At 48.1% G+C, this 23,298-nt stretch overlaps 2 protein-coding genes across 2 annotated transcripts in view; one reads left to right on the forward strand and one right to left on the reverse strand.

The window, feature by feature from the left end:
* Window positions 1-23,298, forward strand: part of LOC121875746 (coiled-coil domain-containing protein 25-like) — a 70,955-nt gene that overhangs the window by 10,804 nt on the left and 36,853 nt on the right. The gene's annotated exons all lie outside the window — the stretch shown is intronic.
* LOC121875742 (nascent polypeptide-associated complex subunit alpha, muscle-specific form-like) lies at window positions 23-22,079 on the reverse strand. Its single transcript, XM_042380408.1, has 2 exons — window positions 21,542-22,079; window positions 23-5,901 (listed from the first exon to the last, which is right to left on the reverse strand). Exons 1-2 carry the CDS (start codon window positions 21,569-21,571, stop codon window positions 2,857-2,859), a joined length of 3,075 nt encoding a protein of 1,024 aa, XP_042236342.1. The 5' UTR covers window positions 21,572-22,079; the 3' UTR covers window positions 23-2,856.

Consider the following 23,298-nt stretch of genomic DNA (forward strand, 5'->3'; position numbering starts at 1 on the left):
GATGAAGAAATTATAGATTATGTGATGCATTAGATTTATTGTTTACAAGCTTTTGTTAATACACGGGGTTATATACAGACACCAGCTGTCTCCGGTGCTTGATTGGTTACTTTAGGTCACAGGCTAGAGGGTCAACCAATCAGCTCCCAGATTTCTGAACTGTGGTTATATTATCTGATTCTGACATCTGATTGGTTACATCAGCTTACAGACAGCCTCACAATGAGATTTATATGTTAGCATTTCTTGGTGCCTAGACACGGTTACACACGAGGCTGTTATGTCTGGTTCATTAAGAATATAATAACACATACAGTAAAACCTCCATATAACGAACTTCTCTCTCCATATAATCCGTTAGATGGAGGGTTTCACATCTAACTGACCCTCGATATTACGGACTTTTCTCTCCATATAGTCCGTTAAATAGAGGTTTCAGTGTATGTTTATAGTAAAGCCTCTACAAAGGACAGGCAGTGATGCAACATAACACAACAATAAGAGTTTATAGTGATGAAACAGCTGGTCACTCAGTGTAGCAGGTCCAGGGTTACAGTATCTCACCTTAGCTCTACGTAAAAGAAAGTTTATTGTTGCTCGTACAGTTAACTTTTTCTGACTGTTAACGTGTACTATATCACCGACAGTTAAAATAACAGTGGCCGCATCTTCATTCATCAGGATCGTCGAGTACGCTTGTTACTGGTCCAGCCAGCCAGTCGTACCTTAAGGTGTGGCACTGAGATTGGTTCATAAGGTGTGGCACTAAGATTAATTCATGAGGGCCAATCTTAGTGCCACCCTAAGTGTGTGTGTGTGTGACGTGCGTGGTAATAATCGGCCCAGCCGGTTAACCCAAAGCTAATAATAATATATCTAAAGCGGTTCAGCATCCAGTACTGACCACGACTACTTCTGTTAAGCTGGCTTTATAAGTCACACTCACATGAGGATACAACGTCATACAGTAGGATCCAAATAATGAGTTTGGAAGTCCTCCTCCTCCTCCTCCTCCTTATGGACTGTTCAAGCCGAGGCGGTACACCATCTAACACCAGTAAAAATGACAACTGGGCGCAGAGACGAGACATCAAGAACAGGAGCTGTGTTTACTCTCCTAGACAATGGTTCTTGGGTCGAGTAAATGAGATCTGTGGTGGTGAATACATGGTGTGGTGTTCCCTGGCGGCTCTCATGGTGTGGTGCTCCCTGGTGGCTCTCATGGTGTGGTGCTCCCTGGTGGCTCTCATGGTGTGGTGCTCCCTGGCAGCTCTCGTGGTGTGGCTCTTTGCCGACTATCATCACCCACAGCAACATGCAACAGCTATAACTATTATTAATATTAAGGCAGCTACATCATCCTTAGCCACACCTCAGGAGCCAGCCTGTGGTGGAGGATAGTAATGTCGCTGTCAGGACTAAACTAATTACAAAGCTGTAGTTGTGGTGCTTTGTGCCGCAGAGAACCACCACTGCCTTCATGTCACTGGTGGGTGGGTCCTCCTCCTCCTCCTTCCCTGCCACCCTTTTCAGGACACTCCCAATTCTTCTTTTTTCTGAAAATTTGGCTTCAGCTTCACAATTTTTATTCCTTTCATGACGACGCCAGAAGACCATGTTGGTAAGATATGACCTACAGTGCTGAGACTGACTAACTGACTTGACTTTATTTTTACAGTGATTTTGAGGGACAGACCCAGACCCGCTAGGCCCCTTAAGGCAGTCAGTCATCTTGGCCACAGTAGGCGACATTAAACCTACATAGTCTTGATACATTATGTACATTGTGGCAGCATTAATGGTCATCTGCTGTACTGTATATGGTTTTATACTAATTCTATATACAATGTAAACTTAACGTGTCAGTTTAAAGGAACGAGTAGAGTGTTTTGTATCTAAAAAAAAATCACTAGCTAAACATTAAAAAAAAACAGTCAAGTATAAGCAGCAAGAAGCACAGCGCCGCCAGGGATCACCAGACTTAATCTAAGGAGTAACATATTAAATACAGCACTTGGCTACCCCTCCCCCCTCCCCTCCCCCATGCCTTAAGACCAGCCCAGGCGTAAACACTGACCCACTTAATATATGGTTAGTATGTCTATATATCCATACAGACGAAGCTATATTTCAGAAGTATATCTAGTTTAGCAGAGCAACATATAATAATCTTTCTTTCTTTTTTGGCTTTCAAGAAGTAAATCAGTCTTACATTATGGAAAGAGAGAGGGAATGATTCACAATGTTTGACCAAGTTGTCTCTGTAGGTTAGGTTAGAGGGTATAACCTGCTCTCTTCTGTAAATATTATAGTGTGTGTTATTTTTTCTGTTTTTTTTTTTTTTTCCAAGACAAAAACTCTCAGTGTTAAGTTTTATATTCAATGTTTTCACCTCACAACACGACGATGGATGGTTTCAATAATCACCGTAGTTCACTTAACCTATAAACAGCCTGGGTTTTAGGTCTGGTCGGATAGATTTGTTTTCCTGTTTTATTTACTTGGTTTAAACTTTTTCCTTTGACAACAAGAGTTTAACTCTTTGATGACGATGGTTTAAACCTTTGATGATGATGGTTTAACCTTATGATGATGAGGGTTTACCTCTTTGACAACGATAATTTAAACCTTTGGCAATGGTTTAACCCTTTTGACAATGATAGTTTAACACTCCAGGACTCATAAGGTTTAGGTTCCATGAGACATGATCTGGGGGGCATTTGAGTATGATCTGAGACATCTAAACAATGGAGCACCTCCATGGGATATAATCATCAGCAGGAGTTCTTAGGTGATGTACCATACCATTTCCATGATCCAGGAGTAGTGATGATGGTGGTGGTGGTTGTGGGGAGTCTAGATGACGTACAGTTTTCTCGGGATTGTCCGCTGGGGTTCGAACGTGTGAACTCCAAGAAATGTTTGGTGTGAAGGTAAGGCCAGTCTCACTACAGAAGGGGAGGAACCTTGAGCTATCAGAGCCTCATCTTGTGTGGGTGTCTCGTCGCCCTCTGTTGGTAGGTGTGGCGGACGGGGAGGTGGTGGGCCAACCTTCTGTGGAGAGGTCGACACTGTCCGGGCTCTGTGTGACGTAGGGTCTGGCTGCCTCGGTGAAGGGGGAGGAGGAAAGGCAGCTTCTGAGGGTGGATCGGGGAGGGAGAACTGCGAGGGGTAGAAAGATGAACGTGGATGAGAGGGAAGTGGCGGGGGAAAAACAGGTGGAGGAGGAGAAGGAGGTGGGCGAGGAGGGGAAGATGGGTTTGAAGAGGAACGTGGGTGAGGAGAAGGAGGGGTAGATGGAGAATGCGTGGAAGAATCATGTGGGGAATAGAAGAACAAACTGTGAGGTTTAGGAGCAGGTGAGATGAAAAAGGAAGGAAGCGAGGAAGAAACTGTCCAATTTGGAGACAGAGGAGGAGAAGTATCAGAAGATGAGTCGGGCAAGAAGTGAGACGAACTTGGAGGAGGAGGGACACGTACAAGGCTCTGGGCAGCTACACTAGGGTGAAGGACTGATGGTGAGGCAACAAACTCGCCAGAAAATCCTGGTTCGCGTGAGTGTCCATCAAGGGAAGAGGAGTAGAGGCTAGCTGGCGCTCTCCGCAGGACTTTGCGGCCCTTCTGGCGGGAGGACCGTGCCTTGCTGCCTTGCCCAAAGGAATTCCGAGACGCTGAGGTAGGAGGCACAGTAGGAACAGTAGGTATGAATCCTGGAACTGTAGGAACTGTTGGAATGGGCTGAGGAGTCGTGGGGACAGTAGGAATGGTAGGAACGCCTGGAATAGTTGGGACGGTGGGGATGAATCCAGGTGACTCTGTGATGGTCGACACAGCAGAGTTGCTGTTCTCGTCTCTCAAACCGCCAAACGAATTTCCCAATTTCCTCAGCGACTGAAATCTTGTGACTTCGGCATCATTGTCACCTTCCAGTGGCAGGTTCTGGATGTTAGGTATTTCTTTTACCCCCACCAGGAAGGTGTTGGAGGTGGTCACCGTTCCCTGGGTTTTGGATCCTTCTGAGGCTGGACGACACCGCCACGAGTGGAACGGATGGTTGCACTTGTAGTCGGTCGCTGGTGTTGTTGGGTTGGCAAGTGTGTCGGGGAAGCTTCCACGCCCTTTTGGATCTGTCCTGGTTTTAGGGGCGAGGAATGAGGCTCCAGGTTCGGGTTCGTCCAAGGGTGGTTTGGCGGCAGTGGTGAGTCTTAGAGAGGGTTTACTCAAGCGCCTCTTGGGCTTATCACACAGGAAGCTGTGGAAGGGATGGTTACAGAAGTCGGTGAGTGTGGGTTCTGGCTCTGGCTGTGGGTCTAATTCTGGGGTTGCCAGGGGCTCTTGTCGCAGAAACAAGGGTTCAGCGGCCAAAAAGCTTCCTGAAGCTGGGGCTAAAGTAGAGGGAGGAGGAGGCTCTGTTGTAGGAGGTGGTAGAGGCTCTGTTGTAGGGGGTGGTGGAGGCTCTGTTGTGGGTGGTGGTGGAGGAGTTGTGGTTGTTGTGGTGGTGGTAAGAGAGTTGTCAGGGAAGAAGATGGATGCTGGAGGCAGGAATGATGCATCTGGACTGAGCAGTGTTCCTTGTCTCGGTGGTGTTGTTGTAGGAGGGGGAGGGGGGCGTGTTGATGGAGGAAGCGTGATTCGAGGACTTGGTGTTTTACAGAGCCAAGAGTGGAATGCGTGGGAGCAGGGGTCTGCGCCATCCCACGAGGGCTTAGGTGTCGTGGGGAAACTCCTGGGTCGTGCAGGTGGTGGCGTGTTGGTCATCGGGGCAGGCAGCACCACTCCTGCTGGGATGTTGGCCGGCTCAGGGTCGAGTAAACCTCCGGCGGGGGAAGGATCCTCCGTCGACGGTGGTCTTGTGGACTTTTGGCAGCGCCAGGCGTGGAGAGGATGGTTACACTTATCATAGGGAGTTGTAGTGGGTGGAGGAGGGGGTGTGGTTGTGGTGGGTGGAGGAGGTGACGGGAATAAGGCCTCCGAGAAGAGTATTGAGCCACGCCGAAAGTTGGTGGCGTCGGGGAATACACCAGACCCTGCAGGTGCTTCGGTTGTGGGCGGTGGTGGTGGACGGGGAGTTGTGGGTGGGCGTGGTGGGCGATGGGTGGTCCTGGGTTTTGGTGCCGGCTGACATAACCACGAGTGGAATGGATGTGAACATTTGTCATAAGTTTTGGGTGGTGGAGGTGCAGGTGTAGTGGGTGTTGGAAGGGCCTCGGGCAGCTGCTGCACCCTCGCAGTGAAGGAGGCATCAGGGAAGTCACCGAAGGCGCTCCTGGTGGGTGGCGGGGCTGGGGTGGTACTAGAAGTCCTGCACCGCCACGCGTGTAGGGGGTGGGAGCACCTGTCGTAAGGCGTGGAGGATGGTGGAGGAACCGTAGGTGGCGGTACAGGAGGACCTGGGGCAGGTACGGAGTCGGAGATTCCTCCTTTCCTAGCTTGTGTTGCTTCGGAGAACAAGATGCTACCTCGACGAGGAACAGGTGTGGTAGGTGGAGGAGGAGGCGGTGTAGTAGGTGGTGGAGGAGGTGGTGTAGTAGGTGGTGGAGGAGGTTGTGTGGTAGGTGGAGGTGGTGGTGGGACGGTAGGAGGAGGAGATGAAGGTGAACCTGGGAAAGGCACAGACTGGGGCTTTCCTACTCTTGAAGGCTCGGCATCAAGGAGGGAGCCTTGACGTGGTGGAGGTGTAGTGGTGGGTGGAGGCGGCCTCCGGGTCGTGGTAGAGGGAGGGGACACAGGGAAACGCTTCCTCGCCGCAGGACTCGGGCTACACAGCCAGGAGTGGAAGGGATGAGAACACTTGTCGTACTCCGTCTTCCTCATTCGTCTGGCGGGAGCATCGGAGCCGCTGGTGAGCTGGTCTCTGGAGAGCCCCACCGTGGCCACCACACACGCCGCCGCCACCAACACCTGCAGGAGACAACAGCATTAGTAAAATACAAAAACACTCAACAACACGACACTAACTCAGCACTCACAGTACTACAACACAACACACTACACCACACCACAATATACTACAACACAACACTATAACAACACTAACACAGCAACTCACAATACTACAACACAACACTCACAACAACACACTACACTACAATACACTCACTACAACACAACACTATAACAACACTAACACAGCACTCACAATACTACAACACATCACTCACAACAACACACTACACTACAATACACTCACTACAACACAACACTATAACAACACTAACACAGCACTCACAATTCTACAACACAACACTGACTACAGTGCAATATTCGTGTGTCATCAACATTTAACAATATATCTTGCAGTTCTAAATTGAAGGTTCAGTAAATTGGAATCAAAACTGTTAATTCGTATCCGCAGGCCTTTTTTTTCTTGTGTGTGTGTGTGTGTGTGTGTGTGTGTGTGTGTGTGTGTGTGTGTGTGTGTGTGTGTGTGTGTGTGTGTGTGTGTGTGTGTGTGTGTGTGTGTGTGTGTGTGTGTGTGTGTGTGTGTGTATGTATGTGTGTGTACCTTTTAGCAACCATGTATATGTGTGGGGATGTATGTGGTGTTGTAATCTTGTATCACACGGTAGACCATCCTAGTATACAGTACTGAAGGTGATGGTAGCAGCCATGTGTGTGTGTGTGTGTGTGTGTGTGTGTGTGTGTGTGTGTGTGAAAAGCGGGGGCAAGGTGATTCCTGGCAGCAGTTTGCCGGACTTTCTCCCGGACGAACCATAAGACCCGACAAGTGGGCCATTTAGTGGACCTCTCTAAAGAAAGCTACAGCCTGCAAGGTAACCCACCTCCTCTCCCTCCGTCTGGCCCGCCCCATCCTGCCCCAACCCCGCTCCATCCTGCCCCATCCCCGCTCCAACCTGCCCCATCCCCGCTCCAACCTGCCCCATCCCGCCCTGTCCGCCGCCCAAACTGGCGCCGAACAAATTGGTATCTCCCGACCTCTACCACCCAGATCTGTGCCGTATCACCCCGAACTGTACCATACTCTTGATTTCCCTGTGTGTGTATATATACATGTGTGTGTGTATACCTGTGTGTGTATGTGCTTCGTTGTGTGTACCAGTGTGTGTGTATGCTGGTAGGATAATGAGTTTGTATAATTATATAGGCTCTGGGCAGCTCGACAACTATTGGTTGGTTATTAGACTCTCTTAGTTGTTGTCCTACTGAGTTTAATGGACCATAGGCCATAACGACCCATGGACCGTCATGGCTACCAGACCATCATGGCCACCACACCAGCATGGCCCCCAGATTGTCATGGCCACCACACCAGCATGGCCCCCCTCCCAGACCGTTTTAAGCGACCTTCCCCCCTCCAGGGCTGAGAGCGGACTGACTTCTAATGATGGTAAAGCTGTATAAGGAAGCGAGGAGGGACAATATCCGACCCTACCTTGCTGTCCCTCCCCCTCCAGCCCCTCCTCCACCCCACTACCTACCTCTCATTACTACAGTGAAAGTCCCCCCCTCCCTCCCTCCCCTTACACAGACACCGACAGATACAGGAAGACAAAGGTAGATAGATAGATAGATAGACAGATAGATAGATAGATAGAATGAAAAGAAAATTGACAACTACCACCACCAATACACCAACACCATCACTCCACCAGCACCACTCCAACACCATCACCAGCATTATCACTCCATCACCAACACTGAGACCAACAGGTGATAACTGAGGTACAACTGTCACCTGTCCACACCTGAAGATAAGACGAAGGTTTATACAGTACTGAAGGCTCGTAACCAAACCTAACCTAACCCCACGTCACTTAACCTCACCTCACCTCAAGAACATCATCATCATCTGATTTGTTTAGACTACGATACAAAGACACGATGGTTTATGAACATTGAAACATAGAGACAGACAGACAGAGAGACAGAGAGACAGAGGGGGACAGACAAACAGACATATACAGTAGAGAGATGGTGTAAATGTTGCTCAGAGAACATCTATGGAGGATTGCAGGAACCAGTTCTCTCCCAGTAGACAGGAAAAGGTTTGGGGTTTTTTTATCCGAGGAGATATCAGACGGTGTGTTTACCCAGGGTGAAGTAATCGACAAGCCACAACAAGGAAGCGGGAGACGGGTAGACGGGTCCATATCTCTTGCGCTTGACCGAATTTGTACAGCTATACCGGTTGTTGATGGTGAGGATCTTGAGCCTTCTGTGGGGGTCTTGAGCCTTCTGTGAGCCGCCTTCTTATACTTTCTGATGATGACCACTGTTGCCAATTCCTCTTACTACCTAGCCCCAGTTCTTCACTACCTAGCCCCAGTTTCTCACTACCTAGCCCCAGTTTCTCACTACCTAGCCCCAGTTCTTCGCTACCTAGCCCCAGTTCCTCACGGGATCGTAATAATAATAATAATAATAATAATAATAATAATAATAATAATAATAACAATAATAGTAATCATAATAATACGTAATACTAATTCACAGAGGTTCCTACAGTAAAACCTCCATATAACGGATTATCTCTCCATATAATCCGCTAGTTGGGGGTTTCACATCTAACGAACCCTTGATATAACGGATTTTCCTCTCCCTGTAGTCCGTTAAATAGAGGATTCAGGTTTCACTGTATATGTTATTGGAGATGATATAATGCAGCAAAAAACCTGATTTATTTAAGATTGTGAAACATGATCTGGGTATAAATAAAGGCCGCTCTGTGTTGGGGCTGCCTGGCTCTATGTTGGGGCTACCTGGCTCTGTGTTGGGGCTACCTGGCTCTGTGTTGGGGCTACCTGGCTCTGTGTTGGGGCTACCTGGCTCTGTGTTGGGGCTGCCTGGCTCTATGTTGGGGCTACCGGGCTCTGTGTTGGGGCTGCCTGGCTCTATGTTGGGGCTACCTGGCTCTGTGTTGGGGCTACCTGGCTCTGTGTTGGGGCTACCTGGCTCTGTGTTGGGGCTACCTGGCTCTGTGTCGTAACAGTAGTAGTAAATTATCGAGTTACCTTAAGGGCAGATTGTTGTTGTTATTATCTTGTTAATACGCCGATGGTGTTTTGTTTCTTGTGTTGCCTCCAGTTCCTCCTCCTTCTCTCTCTCTCTTTCTCTTCCTTATCCTACTCATTCTTCTCCTCCTCCCATCCCTGCCTTTCCTCCTATTCTCTATCACTACCTCACACCTCCTCTCGCAACCTCACACCCTCTCTCGCACCTCACACCTCCTCTCGCACCTCACACCTCCTCTCGCACCTCACACCTCCTCTCGCACCTGACACACACACATTCTCAACATTCCGCTGGCCCTTGACATGCAATAATATAATGCAGAGTGATGCAACAGATGGTGGTGGCGATAACAAAACATGGGCTGCGGGGAATTGCAGAGCGTCGTCCATGATGTTGGCACCGTTCCCAGGTGAGGTCCGGTAGAAAGTGTGAGCGACACGTTCAACCCAACGCCTGGACGTTCACTCGCTTTTAAGTTCTTTCTTTCTATCTTTCTCTCTTTCTGTTTATTTTTTCGTTGTCAGTAAGTCAGTTTCATGTTTCCTCTGCATTTTGAAATTGAAGGTATTGATGATCTTGCAATTGTACTCGGGAAAATCAAGTGTTTTATATAATATTAAAGTTGATACCAAGTGGAAGTCATAGCCAGGGGTTGAGGTTAGGACGCAGCGGGTAGGCGGCCTTGCCCTGGGCGATGCCGTGACGTCATCACAACACAGCACTACCGAGGGCTTCATCATCAGCACTACCACCAGCACCAGGTTCACTATTTGAAAGTTAACTCACTTGACGTACGCATCAACATACTGTACCGCTTAAAAGAATATTAAAGAATGATTGAGTTTCAGATTATCTTCTCTTACACACAAACACACACAAACACCCACACAAACACACGCACAAACACACAAACACACACAAACACACAGTTGGAACTTTTTAATATTTCGTCGAATATTACCTTTTTTTAAATCCATCTTGACCATCATTATCACCACCATCACCACCATTATCATCACCACCACCATTATCATCACCACCACCATTATCACCACCGCCACCTTTATCACCACCATCACACCACCATCACCACCATTATCATCACCACCACCATTATCATCACCACCACCATTATCACCACCGCCACCTTTATCACCACCATCAAAAGGAGGTCATTGGTGTAAGTGAACCACACTATATAACGCCTTAGCCTGCTGTAGTAGTAGGTAACACAACACCCTGTCTTCCACCACTCCACCACCACTCCACCCCCATTCCTCCACTACCCCTCCTCCACTACCCCTCCTCCAACACCCCACTCCCACCCCTCCACTCCCACTTCTCCTTTACCACTCCACGCCCACTCATCCTCACCCCCTCGACCCCTACTACACCACTCCACTCCCACTCATCCACCCCCACTCCTCCACCACCAATCCAGCGTAATAAAACAGGTTGTAATATCCATCCTGCTCGGCCCATTAACATGCTAACCCTCTCTTCACTCCTCTCTGTTGTTTACATTGATAATCCTACAGGAAACAGCTGAGAGATAACCCTTAAAGACATGATCTCCCTCGTGACTTTACGGCAGCATGGTAATGTAAACACGATGACGTCACTGCAGCCATGTGGAATGCAAAGATAAGAGAGTGATAGATAGGTAGATTGATACATACATAGATAAAGATAGAGGAGAGAGAGAGAGAGAGAGTAGGATGATAAAAGAGAAAGAAAGATTGAGTGCAGGGGTTGAAGGTGGCCACCATCACAAGACCACTACAACAACAACAACAACACACACACACACACCAGAAGCAGGAGCACGTTTATGACCACAAGGGTTGAGGCCTCAGGTGTGCTGGTGGGGGGGAGCACTCACCCAGGTAGGTAATTGGCTTTCTCCAGGTAGTTCCCCAAATGCCCTGGTGAATAGACCCCTAGTTTAGTTGTAAGGCTTTACGGCTGATTTGAAAGGTATTGTGAGAAATTTGTTCGCGAGACTTAATTGGTCGAGCGCAACGAATAGGGGCTCCGGTAACTGCTACTCTGATTGTTATTAAAGTGGTGACTGGCACATGGCCCCTTGGTTGTATAGGTCTCATCCTGTCAGTAATTACGTCATGTATACGTGTCATTACTCACCACTCTTAGTGTTGTGTCATGTACAGTCCCCTTCACTACTGCGATTACAGGGGCTCCTCATATAAACATTCCACCAATCATTATCTTTGTGATATTTGGCTTTAATATTGTTTTACTCTAATTTCACTGTATGTTTATTATTGCGAGTTTCCTTCTGTAAAATGTAAACAAACACAACGCTGCCACACTGTACAAAATCTGACGAGCCCCTGTAAACGCACTAGTGAAGGGGACTGTACCTCTGTCCACAAGTATAGCCTTCCTCCCCTCTGTGACCTGTCTCAATATGTAGACACTAATGTATTTCTCGGTATTATTTCTACTTGAGATTTATACTAAGCTATATGATATTTTTTGGGGGTGTTTAGAATCATAATAAGCCCACGTCCGCCATATTGGCCAGTGAGGGACGGAAGGCTATGATATACAGAGCACCTTGTATGTAACATGTGTCAAGAAGGTTCAACAATGATTCCGGAGTTGCCACATGTTAGGAATGGTCACTGAGAGGTGGAACACTGCACCTGTGGCCAACTGTATGTGTCATTGTTCACCCACATGTCCTAACCTTACCTACCTACCCCCAACCTTACCTAATTTTCCCTACCCCCAACTTAACCTAACCTAACCTTCCCCACCCCCAATCTAACCTACATCTCTGTATTCCGAGCTTCCACTGTTGCTACTCTCAACAACAACAACAAAAAAGAGAGGGAGGGGTATTACTTCCGAACATACCATGCTTAAAAAGGGCATAACTTAACCCTCTCTGGGCATAAACGTCTCACACTACACCTAATATGGTTACAGTCGAGCGTGTTGTGGTGGAGCGATGACTTACGCCTCTTGTACAAAAACTGGGTCTCGTTGTGTTGCCCATATAGCGGTTGTGTAATGTGGTGAGGGTGTGGTGTGGTGGTGGTGGTTGGTGTGTGTGGTGGTTGGGTGGTGTGGTGGTGGTTGGGTGTGGTGTGGTGGTTGGTTGGTGGGTGATGGAGGGTCTTAGCGAGCTCTCTTTCTTTCTCTTTTCTATCTGTCCTAGGAGTGCCAATACAGAGCCACTGATCCCTGTCCTAGGAGGGCCACTAGAGAGCCACTGATCCCTGTGATGTGAAAGCCCTGTATATACCCTGTATATTTAAACCCCCCCCCCTGACCCCTGACCACCTGACTCGTGTCCGAACCAACCAATTCCCCACCCATCCGTCCACCCACCCGCTACCTGCTGTACTGTACGTGTGGTGAGTGTTGAAGTGACCGCGTAAAGACGACCGACACCATGCACATGTTGTCCCTCCCCTCCCTTACCCCCTTCCCTCCCTCTCTCCCTCACCCCTCCCTCTCTCCCTCACCGCTCTTTAAAAACAGGCGATTAAGATGCAGACAGTGTTGGGTGAGGAGGAAGGGAGGACTCCGGCCGGGGGCGTCGAGGCGGGAAGCAATGACGGCGATGGTGACATAGTGACGTCTGAAACCACCACCTCCTCCTCCTTCAATTCCTCCATCAATTCCTCTGCTTCCTACTCCCCCCTTCAATTCTACTTCCTTCCCCTTCAATTCTACTTCCTCCGCCTCCAATTCCTCTGCCTCCTACTCCTCCCCTTTCAATTCCATTTCCTCCTCCAATTTCTCAAGCTCCTCCTCCAAATCCTCCACCTCCTCCTCAGGTTCTCCATTGAGGACCTTAAGGATGAGGCCGAGACAGTAACACTTACCACGACCAGCCAGCCATTACCACCACAAACCCACCCTTCATCACCTCAAGTTAATCTGTAAGAAAACAAAACAAAACAGAAAAACCCAATTTGTATCAGTAATCAGATACAAATTACAACTCTCATGTTATTTGCTGTATCCTTCTGTATCCCTCTGTACCCTCTAAGTGTTTCTCTGGTATCTTAAATTCAACCCGACAGATCAGCAATGGTACAATTATGAGTTAGATCAACGATAACTATCATGCCTCGTTCGTTACTTCATTAGAATAGGGGAGGGGAGAGGGAGTAACACGGGGGGAGGGGAGAGGGAGTAACACGGGGGGGAGGGGTGGGGTGGGTAGCAGGGTATCGTAATGTGGATAGGTGAGTAAGCATAATGTGGGCGGGTGGGTAAGATTGTGCGGTTGGCAGGTAAGCGTGGTGAGGAAGGAGGGCGAAGTGTGGGTGTCGGTAACAACTATACGCCCTGGTTGTTGGTCCGGCTAGATATTGGGCCAATGCCAACCACCAACACCACCGCACGCGCAACCAAACTGGCTCACCTCCTCACAACATACTCTACTGCGTTCACTAATCATATAAAAATAAAAGTTAAATCGTTCACTAATCATCAAAAAAAGGTTAAAATATTCACAAGTTAATTAACCTACTCGAGGAGATCATTGTATTGGGATGTAAATAAGGAGTCAATCTCGAATGCTAGCGGCCATGTTTGTTTACATTTTCTCCGAAGAGGAAAAAGTGGCGTGTTTTGCCTCGCTATTGTGTGGGTGAGCGAGAGAGCCGGAGGTGCTGCCCCAAACACTGCCTGACTGACTCCTCTCTTTTCCTGATTTTATATCTTTGACTAGAAGACCCAAAGATACTGTAGATTAGAGATAGTGCTCGTTATGGTGACAATGTGAACGATGATATCTCTCTCTCTCTCACACTTTTTAAACTATGCGTCAGGGAGTCACTGATGGTGGACATAGGGGAAAGTGAAGTATTTCCGTGGCAGCGAAAGTGTGTGTGTATGTGTGTGTGCGTGTGTGTGGGGGGTGATGGACACAGATCATCGCCTTTATATGGTCTCCTCCACACTTTGTTCTCTGCCAGGACTAACACACACACATGGCAAGGCTGGAGGGGGAGGAGAGGGAGGGGAGGGAAGAACATAAGAGAGGTACGGGGAGATAAAGACGTAGGGAGGGTGGGAGATGGAAAGGTAGGGGAGAGGATAGAGAAGAGGGGGGGGGAGATAGAAAGGTAGGAGAGAGGATAGAGAAGAGGGAGGAGGGGAGGATAGTGATTGACTGGGGCTTTTATTATATACACACGTGAGGGAGACGTATGTTGATTCACCTGTTTCGGGAGGTACTCGATGTGTGTGTGTCTGTCTGTGTGTGTGTGTGTGTGTGTGTGTGTGTGTGTGTGTCTGTCTGTCTGTTTTAAAAATATCTCTGGTGCGTCTGTGAATTGCTTTTAACATAGACACGAAGTCGACAGTCAAAACATATTTACGGAATCCCTATCATTTCAATTTGCAGCTGTGTGCGTTCTCTCAACTGTGTGCGTTCTCTCAGCTATGTGCGTTCTCTCAACTGTGTACGTTCTCTCAACTATGTGCGTTCTCTCAGCTATGTGCGTTCTCAACTGTGTGCGTTCTCTCATGGCCGGTTTGAGGTGGACATCAACAAAAACTAAATCAGAGAATGTGGATTGAGAGAGATAGATGGCGGACAGTTTTCCTAACATTTGGAGAGAGGGAATTAATTGAGTACTGCAGACGAGGGTGCTTTTCTATACACATACATACATACATACAGACATACATACATACATACATACTGACATACATACATAGCTCGTTTTTGCCCCCAGTAGATTCCATTGTTCCTCACCCAACGCCCTTTCATCATAAGATCGAAAATCACCAGTTATATCCAATGCCATAACGCCCTAAGTGCCAAAAGTTCGATTAGCTCCACCTTAATCTTGAAGGATCACGACTTGACCTTCTTCATAGAGTCGAAAATCACCTCAAAGATCAATGGGAGTTTCACTCTTAATGGCCTTCTTGGCTTAGCTTGTTCTTGTCCATAGTGAGATTCTAACTAGCCCTAATCACTAAAGTCGAAAGTCACCTGAGAAATCCCGACAATTATGTCTCTCTGACTATTGTGAGTTAGTTCGGTCATGCCCCCAACAGGTTCTTCGCCCTGTCCATCTCTATGTTGGAGTCAATTGGTTCTTTGACACGGGAAGATAGTGCTAACCAACGAGGTAATTATGTGTCATTATCCTCACAGACAGTATGGCACAGTGGCCCTTAGAAGGAACAAGCATAATCCCGTTTTGCTGTCCGTTAGGTGGATAACTAGGAGACGATTAGAGCAGCGCCTCTAGTGTGGGCTAGAGAGGTGTGTGGGCATAAGTGTGGGGTAGAGATCTGGCCCTGAGTGTGGGAGTAGAACTGTGTGGGCCTAAATATGGGTGGAGAGAGGGAGGGGTGATAGCCATAGGTTAAGTCAGCAGCACTGTGTTGAGGGAGAGGGAGGGAAGGGAGGGAACTTTCGCTGATTATCGTCATCGTCATCGTCATCGTCATCGTCGTCGTCATCGTCAGGAGGCCGAGAGACACGAAGAGACAAGACACTTTCTCTGTTGGAGTGAATTCCTACAGAGATAACGACAGGTCTCTTCCCCCCCCCCCTTTATCTCGCGCCTACTGCATTAAACACCTTATATGTCTTTGTGTGTGTGTGTGTGTGTGTGTGTGTGTGTGTGTGTGTGTGTGAACAATAAGTAAACGAGAGAGAGTGAGTTATCTCTTCTCTCTACACTCTATCTTTATTCATTATGTCCTATCCCACTGTACCATCAACATCATCTTCCTCCTGTTACCCTCTTCATTCATTATTACATCTCTCACCATTCCTCTCTGTCTGGTAGTACAGTAGTAGTAGTAGTAGTAGTAGTGATGGTGGTGGTGGTAATAGTAGTAGGAGTTTGATTGATGTACCCTGAACGTACCCAAGCAGCTCCTATTACCTACCACCATCACCACCACTATCCCCACTACCACCACCACCACCTTCTCTTCCTCCTCCTCCAGATGGCATCAGTGACAAGCGAGAAAGTTAACCACAGCTACTGCAGGAATGTGGCGTGCGGAGGTGGTGTGGCGGAGGTGGTGTGGCGAAGGTGGTGTGGCGAAGTAACAGGTGGTGGTGGTGGTAGAACTGCAGGGGGGTTAAGGAAGGTGGAGTGGGAGGCTGAGGTGGAATGGGAGGTGGAGGACTAGGAAGAGGTCAAGATGGAGTAAGAGGAGGTCGAGGTGGAGTAGGTGAGAGAGAGAGAGAGAGAGAGAGAGAGAGAGGTTGCGGAGATGAAGAAAGAAAGAAAAAAGACGTGACAGTAGAAAGGAAGACGAAAAGGGAGGAGAAGAAGAGAGAGGAGGAGAAGAGGGAGGAGAGGAGAGGAGAGGAGGGTGATGCACGTGTCTTATGGGAGAGAAATTGACCACGTGTTGTTTGTGATAGTAGGAGTGAGCACGTGTGGCTGCCTTTCCTTCCCTTCCACCCCGCTATTACCACTACCATCTACCATCAATATCGTCTTCTACTAATCATCACCATTATCACCACTCACCGCCACCCATTATCACCACTCACCGCCACCCATTATCACCACTCACCGCCACCCATTATCACCAACTACCGCCACCCATTATCACCACTCCGCCACCCATTATCACCACCCTGGTTACCTTGTCAAATATTAACACAATGTATTAACTTGGGACGTTCTCAGTTGGGATAATTTGGGACATCCTCCACTGGACCGCTCTGGGACATTTAGTGAGCAATAACCCACACTGGACCGCTCTGGGACATTCCACACTGCCCATGAACCACGCTCGGTACATTCCACAATATATTACATTAACTCTGGACCGGTTATTTTTTTTACCTGTAGGGGTGAAGGTGTGAGGTTGTAGGCACGCAAGACCCCCAGACACCTTACCTGGCCATATATGACTCGCTATTTCATTAACACCTGTAATTAACTTCCCGGACAGGTGTGGTGTTGCATAGCTTAGCCAGTGGACGATGACGATGAATATTTACCTCCATATAACGGACTTTTCTTTTCCTAAAATCCGTTAGTTGGAGGGTTTTCATTATCTAACGATCACCTCAATATAATGGGCTTTATCTATGTAGTTCGTTAGAGGGAGGATTCACACAACTAATGGACCCTCATAACGGATTTTCCTCTACAGTCCGTTAAAGAGAGGTTTTCCTGTATATTTAAGGAAGATGCTGTTGTATTTCGTAATTTTTCGCTCATTTTGGAATACCATTTAGTGAGTGAAATGAAGAGATTGACGAGTGGTTGGAAAAAAGGCGTGAGGGAGTGATGGGTGTAGAGAGACGGAGTGAGGGGTAGAGAGAGGGAGTGAGGGGTGTAGAGAGAGGGAGTGAGGGGTAGAGAGAGGGAGTGAGGGGTAGAGAGAGGGAGTGAGGGGTAGAGAGAGGGAGTAGAGAGAGGTAGAGAGAGAGTGAGGGGTAGAGAGAGGGAGTGAGGGGTAGAGAGAGGGAGTGAGGGGTAGAGAGAGGGAGTGAGGGGTAGAGAGAGGGAGTGAGGGGTAGAGAGAGGGAGTGAGGGGTAGAGAGAGAGAGAGACGATACGAGACGAAGAGAAACCGAGAGAACTTGAAGAGAGAGATAGAAGGACAGAAGAGGAAGGAGAAGGGAAAAACAAAGACGAGATAAAGAGAGAGAGAGAGAAAAGTTCAGACGAAAGACACTCATATTAAGCGAGAGAAAGACAGAGATAGAGAGAGATATAGCACTGGAGTCGCCGTCTCTCAAGAATTTACAAGAGACAAACAGACAGATATAATCACACTGACAATAAGTTATAATGACAGACACCCCTCCTACTCCTCTCTCCTCTACCAAAACCCCACCTCCCCTAACACCCCCATCCTCCCAACACACCCCACCCTCCCTAAAATTCTCCCCCAATACCCCACCCCCCTCTATGATATATACACCATCTAAATTATATATTAAAGGTCTCCTCGGTATATATAAGACAGAACTATTAAGAGGTCAGGTCAGGTCAGGTCAGGACAGAGAATGAGAGGATTAAATCATAAGATACAAAGAGATACAGAGTCGTGTGTGTGTGTGTGTGTGTGTGTGTGTGTGTGTGTGTGTGTTTTAATTGTATCTGTTTGTACTGTTTTTCAAGCACTCTAGGTATTGGATAGTGTGTTTGTTAGGTTAAGTTAGGATCTTTTATGGATCTGCATTCCTTTAGACTCGTGAGAATATGTCCTGTCAAGTTGCTTTCATCCCCAAGTGCATTTGTGAGAGTCTCTGTGTGTGGTGGCGGTGATAAGGCACTCGTTGGTGTGGCTCGGCTTCACCATGGTTGAAATTCCTCATACTTCCCGCTACTTAAAGAAGGAGGAGGAAGATATCAGGAGGAAGAAGGAGGAGGAAGATATCAGGAGGTAGAAGGAGGAGGAAGATATCAGGAGGTAGAAAGAAGGAGGAGGAAGATATCAGGAAGTTGAAGGAGGAGGAAGATATCAGGAAGTTGAAGGAGGAGGGAGATATCAGGAAGTTGAAGGAGGAGGGGTGGTGCAGGAGGAGGAACATATAACATCATCACCACCAGCAGGAGAAGCAGCAGCAGTAGAAGTCACAGTAGGGGGTCCACCAGAAGCGTTATTTACGAGGTGGTCCCCAAAGGTCACCACCAAGCAGCAGATTAATGAGAGGAGAAAGTGCATGGTAAAAGGTGTAGACGCTGTGACGGTACTATGCGGTGCGTGATCATGGGGTACACTAGAGAGAGGGGGGGGGGGTGAGGGAGGAGCAGTAGTGAACCGGTACAGTGGATAAACGTTCCAGTATAGCGGGGAATTTTGGACCGGTACATCACGTGATTATGTGGGTTATTTAATATGTTGGTTTCCCCAGTCCCCTCCCCTTCTCCCTCTCCCTTTCTCTCCTCATTCCCATCTCTCCCTTCCTCTCCCCCAACCCCTCCCTTCCTCCTCCCTTTCCCCCTCTTCTCCCCTTCCCTCCCCTCCCCTCCTCCCTGGACAGATATTCACAACAGTAGTAAATGACTTGTGTTGAGAATGGAAGTGTTGTATTACGAATGTGTTAGTGTGACTCCTGTACTGTGCATACTGATGAGTGTGTGTGTGTGTGTGTGTCTGTGAGCTAGACGGTCGTATGGGATAGCAGGAAGGTACTAGAGGGTACCGAGGGGCCGTGAGAGGACGGTCGGTACGTCACTCAAGAGGATCGGGTGGGAGAAAGTAAGACCGTACAGGCGGTATTTAACAGGTAATAACAGGGTTTAAACTCAGGTGTTGACAAGGGGGGCTGTTACCTCTCTCTCTCTTTCTCTCTCTTTTCTTTCATTTCTTCCTTCCCGCCCTGTTTTCTCTGTCCATCCTTCCCGCCTTCCATGTTTTTCCTTCATTCCCTTCCTGTTTCTCTCCTTCCCTTCCTGCCCTCCGTCTATATCTTCTTCCTTCCTTCCCTCATGGCCAGCAGGAGGGAGGTGGTGGTGACCTTGGGTGGGGTCATCAACTAACAGTGGCAGCCTCGGCACGTGTTTACACTACTGAATACCTTCACTGTTTATATGTGTGTGTGTGTGTGTGTGTGTGTAGAGTGAGGTGTACATAATTGTGTTTGTGTGTGTGTTAAAGACAGTAGTTTGTGTATGTATGTATGTATGTTTACCTCTAGGAAATACATTATCGAAATAGAATGTATTGAAATGAACAAAAATAAGATTAAAGAATAAGAAAGACAGAGTATTAAAAAGAAAAAGTGAAATGATGAACACACACACACACACACACACACACACACACACACACACCTTGAGCCGTCAGTGTTGCATCGTGTTTGGCGTGTGAGTGATGGAGAAAGGTCGCAACATCATCTCTTTTATATTACCAAGTGTGACCTTCAGTTGCCAGCGAGTTATTTATGTTTTTTTTACCTCCTTTTTTTTATTGTATTTTGACGGTGTGAAGAGTTGTTAGTTGCTGTGCTTTTAATGAGGTCGTCTTTTGTGGATAATTTATTTTTCTTCTTTATTCTTCTTCTCCTCATTCTTCTTCGTCTTCCTTCTTCTTCTCTGGTAATTAGTTATGTGTTATTATCGTTTAACATTCTCGTCGTGTTTGGGACTTCAACCTTCCACAAAATATTATCTAAACTCTTATTCTTTTTTTTTATCTTTGAAAGTTGTGAGTTCTGACAGCTACCACAGCCACCACACCACTCGCCACCATACCACAGCCACCACACCACTCGCCACCATACCACAGCCACCACACCACGCACCATACACAGCCACCACACCACCCATACACAGCCACCACACACTTCGCCACCATACCACAGCCACCATACACAGCAGCACCACCACCACAGTTTACTACCACACTGACTCCCCTTTTACCACAACCTGACTCCCCCGCCCCTCCGCCCCTCACATGCCGCGAACTTGGGAACTCGTTTTAAATTGTGGAGTTTATCTGCACTTCTGCCTGCACGCATTAAAGAAAAAAGATCTTAATAGGAAAGTTGGTGGAGGGTATGGGAGGTGGTGGTGGTGGTGTGTGGAGTGTGTGTGGTGGTGGGTGGTATGGAGGTGGTGGTGGTGTGTGGGTGGTGTGTGGTGTGGGAGGAGGTGGGGTGGTGGTGGAGTGGCATGGAGTGTGGTGGTGGTGGGAGGGTATGGGAGTGTGGTGGTGGTGGAGTGGTATGGAGGTGGTGGTGTGGTGGTGGAGTGGTGGTGATGGTATGGAGTGTGGTGGTGGTGGGAGTGGTATGGAGTGTGGTGGTGGTGGTGTGGCATGGAGGTGGTGGTGGAGTGGTATGGAGGTGGTGGTGGTGTTGAATGAAGTGTGGTTGGTGATATGGAGTGTGGTGGTGGTGGTGTGGTATGGAGTGTGGTGGTGGTGGTGTGGAATGGAGTATGGAGGTAGTGGAGTGTGATGGTGTAATGGAGTGGAGTGTGGTGATAGTGGTGGTGGTGGTAATGGTTGTGGTGGTAGATTCGAACCCAGTACCCCGAGGGGAACAGAGGCAGTTGAACAACCCACTACGCCATTACCCCTGCAGTCAGTTTACTCACAAGAACATCTCTACAATATACCTTACCTTACCTTATATATACTGTCAGCTGATTAATACTGCACTCTTCTCATTCTTACTAAAAAATACTTGAATAATTTTTTTTCCGATTATAAATGGTGAATGTGAACGGAACCCCAAAAAATATGTATTGTTAATTTGCTTTTCCTCTTCGTGCGGAAATTAGCGAATATTGTTAATAATTGTGTGTGTGTGTGTGTGTGTGTGTGTGTGTGTGTGTGTGTGTGTGTGTGTGTGTGTGTGTGTGTGTGTGTTAAGTGAGGCGGGAGACGTTTTAAACTGTCTTTGTGTAAATAAACATTGGTTAAATATTGTATTGTATATATTTGGGGTCTTAGTGTGTTGTGGTTAAAGAGGAGGGGGAGAGGGAAGAGGAGGAGGAGGGGGAAGAGGAGGAGGAGACGGAAGAGGAGGAGGAGGGGGAAGAGGAGGAGGAGACGGAAGAGGAGGGGAAGAGGGAAGACGGGGAGAAGAATTGAAACACACACACACTGACACTAGGGTCACAACACTCACCTGACACAAGCAACGGGGAGACACCTTCATACTGACGGAGGTGACGCTGGGGGGACCATAACTTCTGCTGCAGCGGTGGTGTCTTTTTGGGAGGGGGGGTGGGGGGGGGACGCTTGGAGGCCCCTGTGTTCGTCTCCTGCTGTAGCTACGGCTGGAAGTGAAGTGGTCACAATCACATATTAAGTCCTTGTGTCTACGTTGAGGTCAGGTCAGGTCACGCGCTGCTGGCCTGTCTGGCTGGCATGACTTATGGCACCAAGTCCACACTAGAGATTATTGTCTGCTTGTTTTGCCTTTATGTAGTAAATTAAATACAGAGTTGACTGTCAAGTGTCTGTATGTTAATCGTTCCTAAAAACAGAGTTGGTTGATCACTTCAGTTCAGCGTTTAGCGTCCTATGTTAACTGTACGTGTGTCGGGCGACGCTTGGCTGAGGGCTGAGAGTTGGGTATTGCTGGTCAATAGGGAGGGCACGAGGAACAGCCGACCGAGTGAGCTCTGGCCGGTCCAACAGTGAACTGGGCAAACCACAACCTCGCACACACACACGCTGCCTCTCTCTCTATCTCTCTTTCCGTGCCCAACACACACTCTCTCTCTCTCGTAGCACAGTCCTGACACTCTCTCTTGCCTTTTCCCGACCTCTCTCTCTCTCTCTCAGCCTCGCTCTGAATCCCTTTACAGCCCGTCACTCATAAGGGTGTTACTCCAACAAGACTTCAGCCGACGCCGTAACTCACAGTACCATGACCCTCGCACACCTCCATTCAGGATCTCATTAAAACATAAACGTAAATTATTTCCCGTCACTAACTGAGGCAGGATACTTATGGGGCAAATGTTGAGGGGGAAAACGTGTAGTGTAGTGTAGTGTGAGTCCCGTGTAGTGTAGTGGGAGTCCCGTGTAGTGTAGTGTGAGTCCCGTGTAGTGTAGTGTGAGTCCCGTGTAGTGTAGTGGGAGTCCCGTGTAGTGTAGTGTAGTGGGATTCCCGTGTAGTGTAGTGTGAGTCCCGTGTAGTGTAGTGGGAGTCCCGTGTAGTGTAGTGTAGTGGGATTCCCGTGTAGTGTAGTGTAGTGTGAGTCCCGTGTTTACCGAGGTGCTGGCTGGGTGTAGTACATGAGTGTTGGTGGGTCAGACGTAGGTAAGTGGTTAAGGGTGTTATTGCGCACTATAAGTATAGGGTCTTGGTTTATGCCTGGGTGTAGTGTTGGAGGGAGGGAGAGAGGAGGTGTTGGAGGAAGAGATGGGGTGTTGGTGGGAGGGATGAGGCGTTGGAGGGAGGGAAGGAGTGTTGGTGAGTGAACATAAAACTTAGTGTTACACTTAGGGTTTATCCATAGTTTATATAACGTAACAGTAAGTGTTTAGAGTCTGGGTGTAGCGAAGTGTAACGTTGAAGGGGGGGGGGGTGTTGCTGGGCATATTTGGGTATAGTGTTTGTTGAAGCTTTAGGTGTATAACAAGTGTAGTAGTGGTGGTGGTGGTGGTTATAAGTGGGTATAGATGAGAGTATATTGATGCCCATGGGCATTGAAGAGTTGATGGGCATGGAAGAGTGAGTGGTTGTTAATGCCCCTGGGTATACGAGAGCGTAGGTCGTCGGGGAAGTGTTTGTGGGCAGCGGGGTCTGGGTGGGTATGTGCCCCGTGTCGCCTCCCGGTCCTGCACAACTTTTACTTCACAATCAGCAGTGTTCCTCCTCGCTCTAGGCCCTATACCCAGATCACAGCCAATACCAGTGATGGTGTTGGTGGT

Source organism: Homarus americanus, unplaced genomic scaffold (assembly GCF_018991925.1).
Source record: "Homarus americanus isolate GMGI-L3 unplaced genomic scaffold, GMGI_Hamer_2.0 scaffold22250, whole genome shotgun sequence".
In the NCBI taxonomy this organism is placed as follows: domain Eukaryota; kingdom Metazoa; phylum Arthropoda; class Malacostraca; order Decapoda; family Nephropidae; genus Homarus; species Homarus americanus.